General features: G+C 42.0%; 1 protein-coding gene across 2 annotated transcripts in view; it reads left to right on the forward strand.

Moving 5' to 3' along the window:
- The window catches only part of MBD2 (methyl-CpG binding domain protein 2), a 62,004-nt gene that overhangs the window by 29,016 nt on the left and 20,257 nt on the right, over positions 1–12,731 (forward strand). For both annotated transcript variants that reach the window (XM_056545033.1, XM_056545039.1), the window contains 3 exons: positions 3,388–3,525; positions 6,463–6,553; positions 11,095–11,272. In XM_056545033.1, coding sequence (XP_056401008.1) covers positions 3,388–3,525; positions 6,463–6,553; positions 11,095–11,272 — 407 coding nt within the window. The remainder of the gene's footprint in view (positions 1–3,387; positions 3,526–6,462; positions 6,554–11,094; positions 11,273–12,731) is intronic.

Consider the following 12,731-nt stretch of genomic DNA (forward strand, 5'->3'; position numbering starts at 1 on the left):
TGTGTGTGTGTGTATGTATGTACGTGTGTGTGTGTGTGTATAATGTTGCAGCTACTCAAATTTACTCAAATTTAATATATATATATTTAATATATATATATATATATTAAATTTGAGTAAATTATAGTAAATTTGAGTAGCTGCAACATTATACACACACACACACACGTACATACATACACATACATACACACACACACACACACACACACATACATATATATATAGTATTGCAGCCAGTCAGACTGATCCCGCTCTGCTGTGCTTACCCGAGCACCATCTTTCAGTAATATATATTCTTCTCAGGCACCACACCTAACGCCTGTGTGGTAGACTATACGCTCCACCCGTTGTAATATTTACACACCACCATATTATGTCTGGTTCCGCACAGTTGAACATGGCGGCTCCTACAGATGTTGTCTTCTGCTGTACGGATATGGCATGTGCCAGCTAAATAAACACCGCACATTTCTTCCTGCACAATTCACTCTTCACTAACAGCAGCGTTTATTTCTACAGCAGGACATTAGCAAAGCTCCCATGTCCCATTCTCCAGATATTGCTGTAAATGATCAATATACATCTTATCTGTACAACTGAGCAATATCCACATGAAATAGCTTTCTTTGGTTGGGATAGTCCATTAGTTTGATCAGCGCTGCACTCACTATTCTGCTGGTGTATATACATTACATTACTTACCCTGTACTGATCCTGAGTTATATCCTGTATTATACTCCAGAGCTGTACTCACTATTCTGCTGGTGAGGTCACTGGGGGACATGTATCATTATTTGTGTATGGTAGAAGCATTTTACCCCTTTTCCCGAATTCTAAATTATGTGCAGAAGCGCTAAATTTATCAATCAAGTGCAATGAGCTTCATAAATTGCGGGTAAATATAGTAATCTCCTCAATCCACTCTTTGGAAAATAGAATCGATGATTTAGAGCATCTTGCTACGTTAAGTCCAAGATGGCTTATATTTGCGCAAAAAAAACAGCTCTTGCGGCAAAATTTTTGGTGTAAAAATAAAAAGTACGCAGGTAATGAATCCACGTGTACTATAGATGTCACTCCAAGGTACCCTGATTCAGCCACATCTGGAGGACATGCTCTACCAAAACTTGCGCCAAAAAAGGGCTTGCGCAAAATTTTGCGCAAAAAAATACACACAAAACAGGGGTAAAATCTTTGATACATGTCCCCCACTGTGTACATACATTACATTACTTATCCTGTACTGATCCTGAGTTATATCCTGTATTATACTCCAGAGCTGTACTCACTATTCTTCTGGTGGGGTCACTGTGTATATACACTACATTACTTATCCAGTACTGATCCTAAGTTATATCCTGTATTATACTCCAGAGCTGCACTCACTATTCTGCTGGTGAGGTCACTGTGTACATACATTACATTACTTATCCTGTACTGATCCTGAGATATATCCTGTATTATACTGCAGAGCTGCACTCACTATTCTGCTGGTGAGGTCACTGTGTACATACATTACATTACTTATCCTGTACTGATCCTGAGTTATATCCTGTATTATACTCCAGAGCTGCACTCACTATTCTGCTGGTGAGGTCACTGTGTACATACATTACATTACTTATCCTGTACTGATCCTGAATTACATCCTCTACTGTAGAGCTGCACTCACTATTCTGCTGGATGTTATCAGGATCACTTAGCTTGTTGCCAGGCACATCTTTACCAGTTTAGCAGAGTTTCTATAATGTAGGGGACATTATGGTATAAAGATGACAGTTCCCAAAATGAAGATCACTGGGGTGAGTTTTACACAGATCATACACCAAAGGGAATGCTGGGATATTTTAGCTCTGCAGTCTTCAGAATTGTAAAATACAATCCCTATTATTAAGGCAATAACTCTTGATGACATCTGGAGACGGTGGTGCATCTTTCCGTTTTGTAGCTGACATAATGATGCACTATTCACACTGCCCCCTAGTGGGGAGTAAGAGGGAATGCAGCACAATACATACAGAAATCCTTCTTTGCTTTCAGTGCATGGTTTTCCTACCATAGATTGATACTTCCACTGACCAGTGCACTTGGAATTTAGCTTATATTGCTCCAGTCGCCTGCACGCTTATGATCAATCCAGAGCAAGCGACATCGAACAGATGAGCTTATGGGCCTGTGAACTGTAACAGAAACGGCCTTAATACCAAACATGTGTACCTGTTTCTCACCAGAGCTGCTTTCTTTTCTCCTTGTGGTTTCTGGGGCGCTGGTATCACTTCTATATATATATATATAGATAGATAGATAGAGATAGAGAGAGATTTTTTTATATTGAACAACATGAAGCCTTTCGCAGTTTGGGGGAGGGGAGTTTTGTCCGAACTCATCATCTGTATACAGAACCCATTGAACAGCTGATTTCTATAGAGGATCCGGTATATTGGGCATAGAGTCTTCACCAGCTTCAAATTATCATTGTAGTATTATAGCCTAATTCGTTTTAATGTAAAATTCCGCATTTAATACAATTTCACAAAATTAAAGTGAAGAAAAACCTCTGAATTTTCCATATTTATCTAAATATGCCATATTGAGTAACTGGAAAGGTCTGAGAAGTTTAAAGGGGCACTCCGCTGCTCAGCGTTTGGTACAAACTGGTGATCCCTTCCCCATGTTGCCCCCTCCCTCTTCCCTTCAATGATTGAAATCTCTTCTTTGGTTCCGTTTTTGGTTTATCTGATGTGTTTTTGTTACCACTTGGTTCTCCCCCTGGAATCGTTGTCTGGATAGACCGCTCTGTTTTTGGTACTCGGGGCCTGTAACGGGCTCCATGTGCTTGTGCTCCTTGATTATGTCCTATTGCCATGTTCTGTGGATTGTATTCCAGCAATGTGTGCCTATTGTTTCTCGGTCTTTATTCATGTACCCATCCAGCATTTTGTTTTCTGTACACTTTTCCCTCAATAAAGCCTTGATTTGAATATGAAAAAAACCAAAAACTTTTTAAATAGAAGTAATTTACAAAACTTTCTGGCACCACATTTGTTTTCCACCGGAGTACCCCTTTAATCGTGCACCTCTGTGATAACCATATGATCGGGACACCTCCCATTCAGTGACATTAAACAAGGACCTTTAAAGAAAAGGGGTTTAATTGATGCTAAAGTTTTGAGGGGGGTTGCAGGACATTAGGGGTTTGAATCTGAATTGAAAATCCGGCAGCCGATTCTAAACCCCAAATTTTGTGAAATAATTTCTACTAAGCAGCTTTATTTTACAGGAATGGTTACAGCACCTGTACAGGTTGGATATTTTCAATTATGTAATGTTCTTCTTTATCATCGTGGAATAACTTTGGTTTGTTTGTTTGTTTTTTGCCAACAGTCAAAACCCGACTTGAACACGACGTTACCGATCCGTCAGACCGCGTCCATCTTCAAGCAGCCGGTCACTAAAATAACCAACCATCCCAGCAATAAAGTCAGGTCAGACCCCCAGCGCGTCATCGAGCAGCCCCGCCAGGTAAGCCAGAGCGGTACAAAGCTGGCACCGGTGCATCATTGTGTATCTTTTGTGTTTTAATAAAACCTTTTCCTCTCCTATAATTAGGCTTTAGGCAGGGTCAGACAGGGCACATCCGCAGCGTATTTCACGCTGTGGATGTGCTGACAGCAGTCACAAATACTGCAGAGCGGTCTCCTGGCTGTGGCCCGGTAGCTCTGTGTGCCCACTTTTTGGTGGCCGATTTTCCCACTGTAGAAATTCACCAGTACAAAAGCACACACAGAGCTACCGGGCCACAGCCGGAAGATCGTCCTGCACTCCTTCTTTGATTGCCATCGGCGCATCCACAGTGTAAAATACACAGCAGATGCACCCCTGTGACCCTGCCTAAAGGGGTACTCCATTGCTCAGTGTTTGGAACAAACTGTTCCGAACGCTGGAGCCGGCGCCGGGAGCTCGTGACATCATAACTCCGCCCCTCAATGCAAGTCTATGGGAGGGGGCGTGACGGCTGTCACACCCCCTCCCATAGACTTGCATTGAGGGGACGGGGCGTGATGTCATGAGGAGGCAAGGCTATGATGTCACGAGCTCCCGGCTCCAGCGTTCGGAACGGTTTGTTCCAAACGCTGAGCAGTGGAGTACCCCTTTAATGTAAGAGTCTAAGGTTTAACACTATGGTCCAGATTTATTATTGGTGTAGGTTTTTTTTTTTTTTTTGCTCCAGTCGGGTTTAAATAAACCATTAATCTATAAATATTTTCAATTCTGGTAGATATGAAAAATGACCTCCTAGACCACAGAGGATGTACATGTGCTCTGATGTCCGGCATTAACACTTTTTACATGCCGCTGGGCAAGGGGGGTGCTTTTCCCAGTTGCTGTGCAAAATTTATTTTGTAGAGCACATCAATCTGTACATTTGTGCAAATGACAGGAAGCCCTTGGATAAGGCAAAAAAAATTTGTGAAAAGCGCACACACACATTCCATCACGTAACTGATAAATTAAGAGCACCAACCAATGCATCTGCTAACTACGGCCCCTGGAAGCGGACAATAGAAAAACAATAAAGCCAGTGCAGACAAAAAAAATAGCACAAAATTATGATGATTTCTGCAAAATGTTCAAAATAAGAACTAACTACGCACACAATTTTGCAGATGCAGGAAGTCTCAAAGCTTTTTACTTAGTTTCCTCTGTGGTTGAGGGGCTGATATCTCACTATATATATATATATATATATATAATAGCTCTATAGTGAGATATATATATATATATATATACACCCCGAGCCCGGAAGTAGAGAATTGTCCTGGTTGAGTGTAATATTAGACATCACTGATAATTATACATTTTATAGGAAACAATGATAAATCCCATAAAACCAGTGAATTCTCCTGTCTAAACTTCTCTGATGATTCATTTCGTTGTCTATGTAAAGGGGTTGGATTTCCAAATCCTCTGCTCCCCTTTACACACAACCATAGAGTCAAAGGGTTTGTCCAGGGATCTAAAAATGTATTCCTTTCTTTGCTCCATGGGCTTTACTGTTGCTGGGGCAAGTTGCTATTGCCGCTTGTGGGAGAGGTTTAATTATCATTGGCCGTACAATTTTGCAGCCACTCTGGCTTTGCCCGCATGCGGCAGTCACATCTTAAAGGGGTACTCCGCTGCTCAGTGTTTGGAACAAACTGTTCTGAATGCTGGAGCTTACGCCGGGAGCTCGTGACATCATAGCCCCGCCCCCTCATGATATCACATCCCGCCCCCTCCCATAGACTTGCGCAGGGCGTGAGATCATGAGGGGACGGGGCTATGACGTCACAAGCTCCCGACTCCAGCGTTCAGAACAGTTTTGTTCCAAACGCTGAGCAGTGGAGTACCACTTTAAGTACATGCCCCAATGACATGACCCATCCCCTTGAAGCTGGGATATAGCTTTTGGAATGTGCTTTAGTAAAGTTAATAAGTTAATAACTTTTTTTCTTGCCCATATCCTGCATAGTCACCATCACTACAGCGCCATCTGTTTTATCCCAGCACAGCTGCATCCATGCTTTTTATTACTGTAACTGGGTCATCACTGTGATCAAAAGTCTGACAGTCCACAGAAAATCAGTGTTTAAAGTGTCAGAAGAAGTCATGACATCATCACCTACCAGATCCCTTCAGGCTTCTCACAGACCCCTCCCAGCTCCATCTATATACTGCTGCTATCTCTATGGGCTCAGGATATATAGTAGTTATACACCTCTCCTAAGTTCACGTGTTGCATTGTTGCTGTTTTTGCAGCATAAATGGTACCATTTACCGTAATTGTGCAAATCATGGTAAAATCACTTTCTATTACAGCGATTATTGAAAATTACAGCAAAAACATGGCTAAAACTCTGAAAACGCATAAAAATGCTGTAGAAATGCAGTGTGAACACACCCTGAGGACTATAAATCTTTATAAAACACATTGTGATTATAGCTCGGTCACTTTCACTTCGCCAATATCATTTGGACTGACCTCAAGCCGCTTATGAGTCTCAGCTGTTTAGGCTTCTGATAGTTGGAGTCTAAGCAGGTAATTGGTCTCATTAGGTGAATTGCACTCATTAAACCCCACACCCTCTTTTTGCAAAACCAGAGGATTCATGGAAAATGTAGGCAGCATGAGAAAATAATGTCTGTTTAGAAATTGGATTTAGTATGGCTGAAAATCTTATGCCTGCCACATCAACTAAAACCGGTAAGCACAAGACATACACAAGAACCTCTACATTATTCTCTAATAATAGCCAATAATGCCCTGTATAAGCAAAACAAAGTTCTAGGGGGCTTCTTTAAAGGGATTTATCCATAAGGACACTCATCACCTATTGTAAGAGAGATAAGGAATGTCTCATCACTGGGGGCCCATTTTTTTCTTATTATTTTTTCATTCCATATTTTCTTCCTTTTTAGCTTTTTTGGGAGAAGAGATTAGAAGGACTAAGTGCGTCAGATGTAACGGAACAAGTCATAAAGTCCATGGAGCTTCCTAAAGGTTTACAAGGTAAGTGTGCACAGCATCTAGCACTAGAGTCACACAGGTGCATCCCAAAGGAAAGGGAAAGTTATACAGGAAAAAAAATATGGATTCTTCCATTTTGGATACATCAGGATTTGGCAGGGAAAACTGCATTAAAGGGGTACTCCATGCGATTTTCGTGCTCCGGTGGTCGGCCACGCCTCCTTGTGACGTCATGGCCACGCCCCCCAATGCAAGTCTATGGGAGGGGGGTGACAGCTGTTACGCTGGCGATTAGTAGCCGCTTGCGTGTACCTCATTCCGCTGCTTACCTCGGCCAAACTGCACGCACTGCTCCTCCTCCTCGCTGCACACTCAAGACTGTTCCCTCTGCACTACCTCAGGCGGCGACTGTGTCTGGTGCATTCAGTGGGGGGCAACACAAGGCCTTTCTCTTTAAAGGGGTACTCCGGTGGGAAACTTTTTTTTTTTTTTTTTTTTTTTAAATCAACTGGTGCTGGAAAGTTAAACAGATTTGTAAATTACTTCTATTAAAAAAAAAAAATCTTAATCCTTCCAGTACTTTTTAGGGGCTGTATAGTACAAAGGAAATTTTCTGTCACGACCACAGTGCTCTCTGCTGACCTCTCTCCATTTTAGGAACTCTCCAGAGCAGCATATGTTTGCTATGGGGATTTGCTCCTGCTCTGGACAGTTCCTAAAATGGACAGCAGAGAGCACTGTGGTCGTGACAGAAGAGAAATCCAAAAAGAAAAGCATTTCCTCTGTAGTATACAGCCCCTAAAATTACTGGAAGGGTAAAGATTTTTTTTATAGAAGTAATTTACAAATCTGTTTAAGGGTATGTTCACACTGCGGAACTGTAGCTGATTCTCCGCTCGCGGAATTCAGTGAGCAGAGATTCAGCCCAGCAGCCGGCGGCGGCATTAGGACCGTACGGCACTTCGCCGTCACCATTGATGGCTATGCAGTGTTCGCAGACTTCCACGCAAAGAATGAACATGTTCTTTTATTGCGTGGAACAATTTCAGCGGCGGAATTGTCCGCTGCTGAAATTCCGCAGTGTGAATGGGTCTCGCGGAGACCCATTCACACTGATGGTAACGTTCACTGTGCGGAATTCCGCAGTGTGAACGTACCCTAACTTTCTGGCACCAGTGGATTTAAAAAAAAAAAGTTTTCCACCGGAGTACCCCTTTAACCCCTTAATGACCGAGCCCATTTTCGCCTCAAGGACCAGGCCAATTTTATTCTTGCGTTTTCGTTTTTCCTCCTCGCCTTCTAAAATCCATAACTCCTTTATATTTCCATGTACAGACCCATATAAGGGCTTGTTTTTTGCAGGACCAATTGTAATTTGTAGTGAAACCTCATTTTACCATAAAATGTACGGCGAACCCAAAAAAAAAAAATATTTTTAGGGAGGAAATTTCAATGAAAACCAAAATTTTGCACATTTTGGAGGGTTTTGTTTTCACACTGTACACTTTACGGTAAAAATTACATGTGTTCTTTATTTTGTGGGTCAATGCAATTAAAATGATACCCATGGCTAGATACTTTTATATTTTTGTACCGCTTAAAAAAAATCTAAAACTTTTTGTACAAAGTCAGCAATCTAAAATCGCCCTATTTTGACCACCTATAACTTTTTCATTTTTCCGTATATAGGGCAGTATGAGGGCTCATTTTTTGCGCCGTGATCTGTACTTTTTTTTAGATACCACATTTGCATATATAAAACTTTTAGATAATTTTTTATTAATTTTTATTTTGAATAAAATGTGACAAAAAAGCAGCATTTGTGGAATTTTTAATTTTTTTACGTTTACGCCATTCACCGTACGGGATTATTAACATTATATTTTGATAGTTCGGACATTTACGCACGTGGCAATATCAAATATGTTTATTGAAGAAAAAAAAAATGTACGCTTTTTGGGGGTAAAATGGGAAAAACGGACAATTTTCATTTTTATTGGGGGCGGGGATTTTTCACTTTTTTATTTACTTTTTATTTTTACTTTTTGTTTACACTTTTTATGTCCCCATAGGGGACTATCTATAGCAATTGTTTAATTGCTAATGCTGTGCAGTGCTATGAATAGGACACAGCACTGCTCAGTATTATCGGTGATCTTCTGCTCGATCGCAGACCAGAGCAGTAGACCCCGGGAGACAGCCGGAGCCAGGTAAGGAGACCTCCGGCTCACATGCTGGATGATCGGATCCCCGCGGCAGCGCTGCGGGCGATCCGATCATCCAATCAAAGTGCCGTGATCCGTATTGATCATGGCATCGGAGGGGTTAATGGCAGACATCCGCGCGATCGTGGATGTCGGCCACTACGGGCGGGTCCCCGGCTGCTAGTGTATGACGTGTATGACGCGAGCACCCTTCCGATGCTCGCGGTCATACACAGCACGTAAATGTACGTCCTGGTGCGGGAAGTCCCGCCAAACCAGGACGTACATTTACGTCCGTCGTCCTTAAGGGGTTAAGGGTCCATGCCCATCACTGATTCTGCTCCCCCTATTCCTCTATGATTGGAATCACCTAAGAGTGATCCCTTGCCTGAGCAACACTGTGGCTTACCATAGTTAAGGTTCTTCTGCTGTATTCCTGTTTATCCAGACCATAGCCTGTTTCCTGATGCCGCCTCTATCCTCCTCCCTCTGGAAAAGACTTGGATCACTGACCATGCCTCTGCCTTCTAGCAAGCTCTGTTCATCTAGCTGCACCTATGCTACACAGCTCTGCTGTTCCACAGCACCAACCCTGCTAAATTACCTAGTCGATCTCTCCTCTACAGACTCTGCTGCTTGGCACCAGGGCATTCTGTCCTGCTAGGCCAGCTGCAACTTAACCGAGACCAATCTTGCAGTAGCGACCTGGTGTTTCTCTGCAGCTAAGATCAGCTTCCGCATCTGGAGCGGGGTAAAGGGTGAAACCCAGGGGAACACTTAGGCTAGGTTCACACTACGGAATTTCCGCCTGCAATTCCACAAGCAGGCAGAAATTCCGCTTGCTAAAATGTACTGTATAGTGAATGGGTTTCCGTTCACAAATTCACACTTCGGAATTTGTGAAGCGGAAAATCCACTTAAAAATTTCCGCCTGAAGAATGGCGTTGCTCATTTTTCAGGCGGAAATACTCGCGGAACACATTGCAGTCTATTGGAGACTGCAGTGTCCACACGGTTCTAGTGCCAACTGATTCAGTTGGCGCTGGTCGCACTCTGAATCTCCGGGTGGTGGAGATTACGTAGTGTCAACCTAGCCTTAGATTCCACTCCCAAGTATGGCCCAAAGCGGGTCTCCACAGAACAACAATGCATTAAACATGTGCTGACTCACCGCTCTGTGCAGCGGGCAAGTTGGGCCCACTGGGGGTCCCAGAGGTCGGATGTCTGCAATCAGACACACATCCTCTATCCTGTGGATAGGGTATATTTTTTGGGGGCTTGAATACCTCATTACAATATGCAGGACAACTGCAATGCAGGTGAAGTTCCTGTATTTAGATTAAAGGGGTTATCAAGGAAAACATTTTTTTTTTATATATATATATATATCAACTGGCTCCAGAAAGTTAAACAGATTTGTAAATTACTTCTATTTAAAAAATCTTAATCCTTTCAGTACTTATGAGCTGCTGAAGTTAAGTTGTTCTTTTCTGTCTAAGTGCTCTCTGACACCTGTCTCGGGAACTGTTCAGAGTAGAAGCAAATCCCCATAGCAAACCTCTTCTACTCTGTGCAGTTCCCGAGACAAGCAGAGATGTCAGCAGAGAGCACTGTTGCTAGACAGAAAACAACAACTCAACTTCAGCAGCTGATAATTATTGAAAGATTTTGTAATTGAAGTAATTTACAAATCTGTTTAACTTTCTGGAGCCAGCTGATATAAAAAATAAAAATTTCCCCTGGAATACTACTTTTAATGTGATAGTTCTCATAGGAGATAAGTGTATGATCACCGGGGAGTCCTGTGATCTCAAGATAGGGTGTTCAAGGTATCCCATCAAAATGGAGCAGCAGTCATACCTGTGCATTGGTGCTCTTAGTACTGTCTGTGTGAATCCAGCACTCCAAGAAACAAAGAATAGAGCAGCAGTGACCCCCCCACCCACCCACCCAGCAGATACATTCAGTCCCCTAGCCCAGTGTTTTCCAACCAGTGTTTCTCCAGCTGTTGCAAAACTACAACTCCCAGCATGCTCAGGAATCCAAAGGCAACAGCGGGAGTCACCGGTTGGGAAGCACTGGTATGGGGTCTTGTTACTCTAGATCAGTGGTCTCCAACCTGCGAACCTCTAGATGTTGCAAAACTACAACTCGGCTGTCCGGGCATGCTGGGAGTTGTGGTTTTGCAACATCTGGAGGTCCGCAGGTATGAGACCACTGCTCTAGATTCTGTTTTGAGCGTCATGTGATCTTGTCCAGCAGTGTATTTGTGGGGGATCCTGCACCAGTCTTGTTGTTCAGCCCAAAACATAGGATGCGATCTGGTAATGTGCTACAACTGTTAGGCCCGAATTGAATCATTTTGCTTCTTCCCTCCAGGTGTCGGACCTGGAAACAACGAGGATACCCTTCTGGCCGCCATTGCCAGTGCCTTGCACACGAGCTCGGCGCCAATCACAGGACAGCTCTCCGCAGCCGTAGAAAAAAACCCGTCTGTCTGGTTAAACTCAGCACAACCGCTCTGCAAAGCTTTCATAGTCACAGATGAAGAAATCAGGTAAGGGCCGACTGATACATCTCCTCAGTGTAATGTCTGGTGCACCTGCCCTGTGTGTATATGTACGGTCGGGTGCACTCTGTAGTAGGTGCGCTCTGTTTATATTGTAGGGGTGTGATTGAGCACAGAAGACACATCGCTGACTGTATCGCTGCCAAGTGTTTCCTTATAACTCTGCTGTTATGTGGGAAAATACATTATGTACTTTCTTTAGAAATAGCAGTTTCTTCAAGAATCGTTACATTGATAATGTATAAATAGTTTACAAACTGTACATTGGGAACATTCTTCACTGCAGTGTGAAATACGTTTTGCAGTACAGCCACTAGGTGGCAGCTTTGAGTAATCATCTGTCACATATCTATCTATCCATCTATCTCATATCTATCTATCTAATATCTAACTAGTGAACGAAAGGCAACCGCACTCCCATAAGATGCAAAAAGTAAGGTCTTTATTCACACAAGCGTGAAGGTGGCGACGTTTCGGCTAGCTCACCTAGCCATTATTAAGCGCACCCTATCACCATTGCATCCACCTTGCGAGTGCTGCTCTCTTGGATTTTTTTTTAATATCTAACTATCTATCTCATATCTATCTATCTATCTATCTCGTATCTATCTCTATCTATCTATCTATCTATCTATCTATCTCATATCTATCTATCTATCTCATATCTATCTATCTATCTATCTATCTCATATCTATCTATCTATCTATCTATCTCATATCTATCTATCTATCTCATATCTATCTATCTATCTATCTATCTCATATCTATCTATCTATCTCATATATCTATCTATCTCATATATCTATCTATCTCATATATCTATCTATCTCATATCTATCTATCTATCTCATATCTATCTATCTATCTCATATCTATCTATCTATCTCATATCTATCTATCTATCTCATATCTATCTATCTATCTCATATCTATCTATCTATCTCATATCTATCTATCTCATATATCTATCTATCTCATATATCTATCTATCTATCTCATATATCTATCTATCTATCTCTCTATCTATCTCATATCTATCTATCTCATATCTATCTATCTATCTCATATCTATCTCATATCTATCTATCTATCTCATATCTATCTATCTCATATCTATCTATCTATCTATCTATCTCATATATCTATCTATCTCATGTCTATCTATCTCTATATCTCATGTCTATCTATCTATCTATCTCTATATCTCTATATCTCATGTCTATCTATCAATCTGTGGGATCCCTGTATATAGTAGGACTGCATAATTAATACATTTTTTAAGGTTTTCCCCAAGCCCTGGCACAACATTGAGGAGGATGAACTTGAAATGGGGCTGTGGACACGAAATAAAGGGGGATTAACATGACAGGATATTTCACTTTGTAGTTTTGCAACAGTGGGAGGCACCCTGGTTGGGAAACATTGATATAAGCAACAAAACAATTG

Source organism: Hyla sarda, chromosome 1 (assembly GCF_029499605.1).
Source record: "Hyla sarda isolate aHylSar1 chromosome 1, aHylSar1.hap1, whole genome shotgun sequence".
NCBI lineage: Eukaryota > Metazoa > Chordata > Amphibia > Anura > Hylidae > Hyla > Hyla sarda.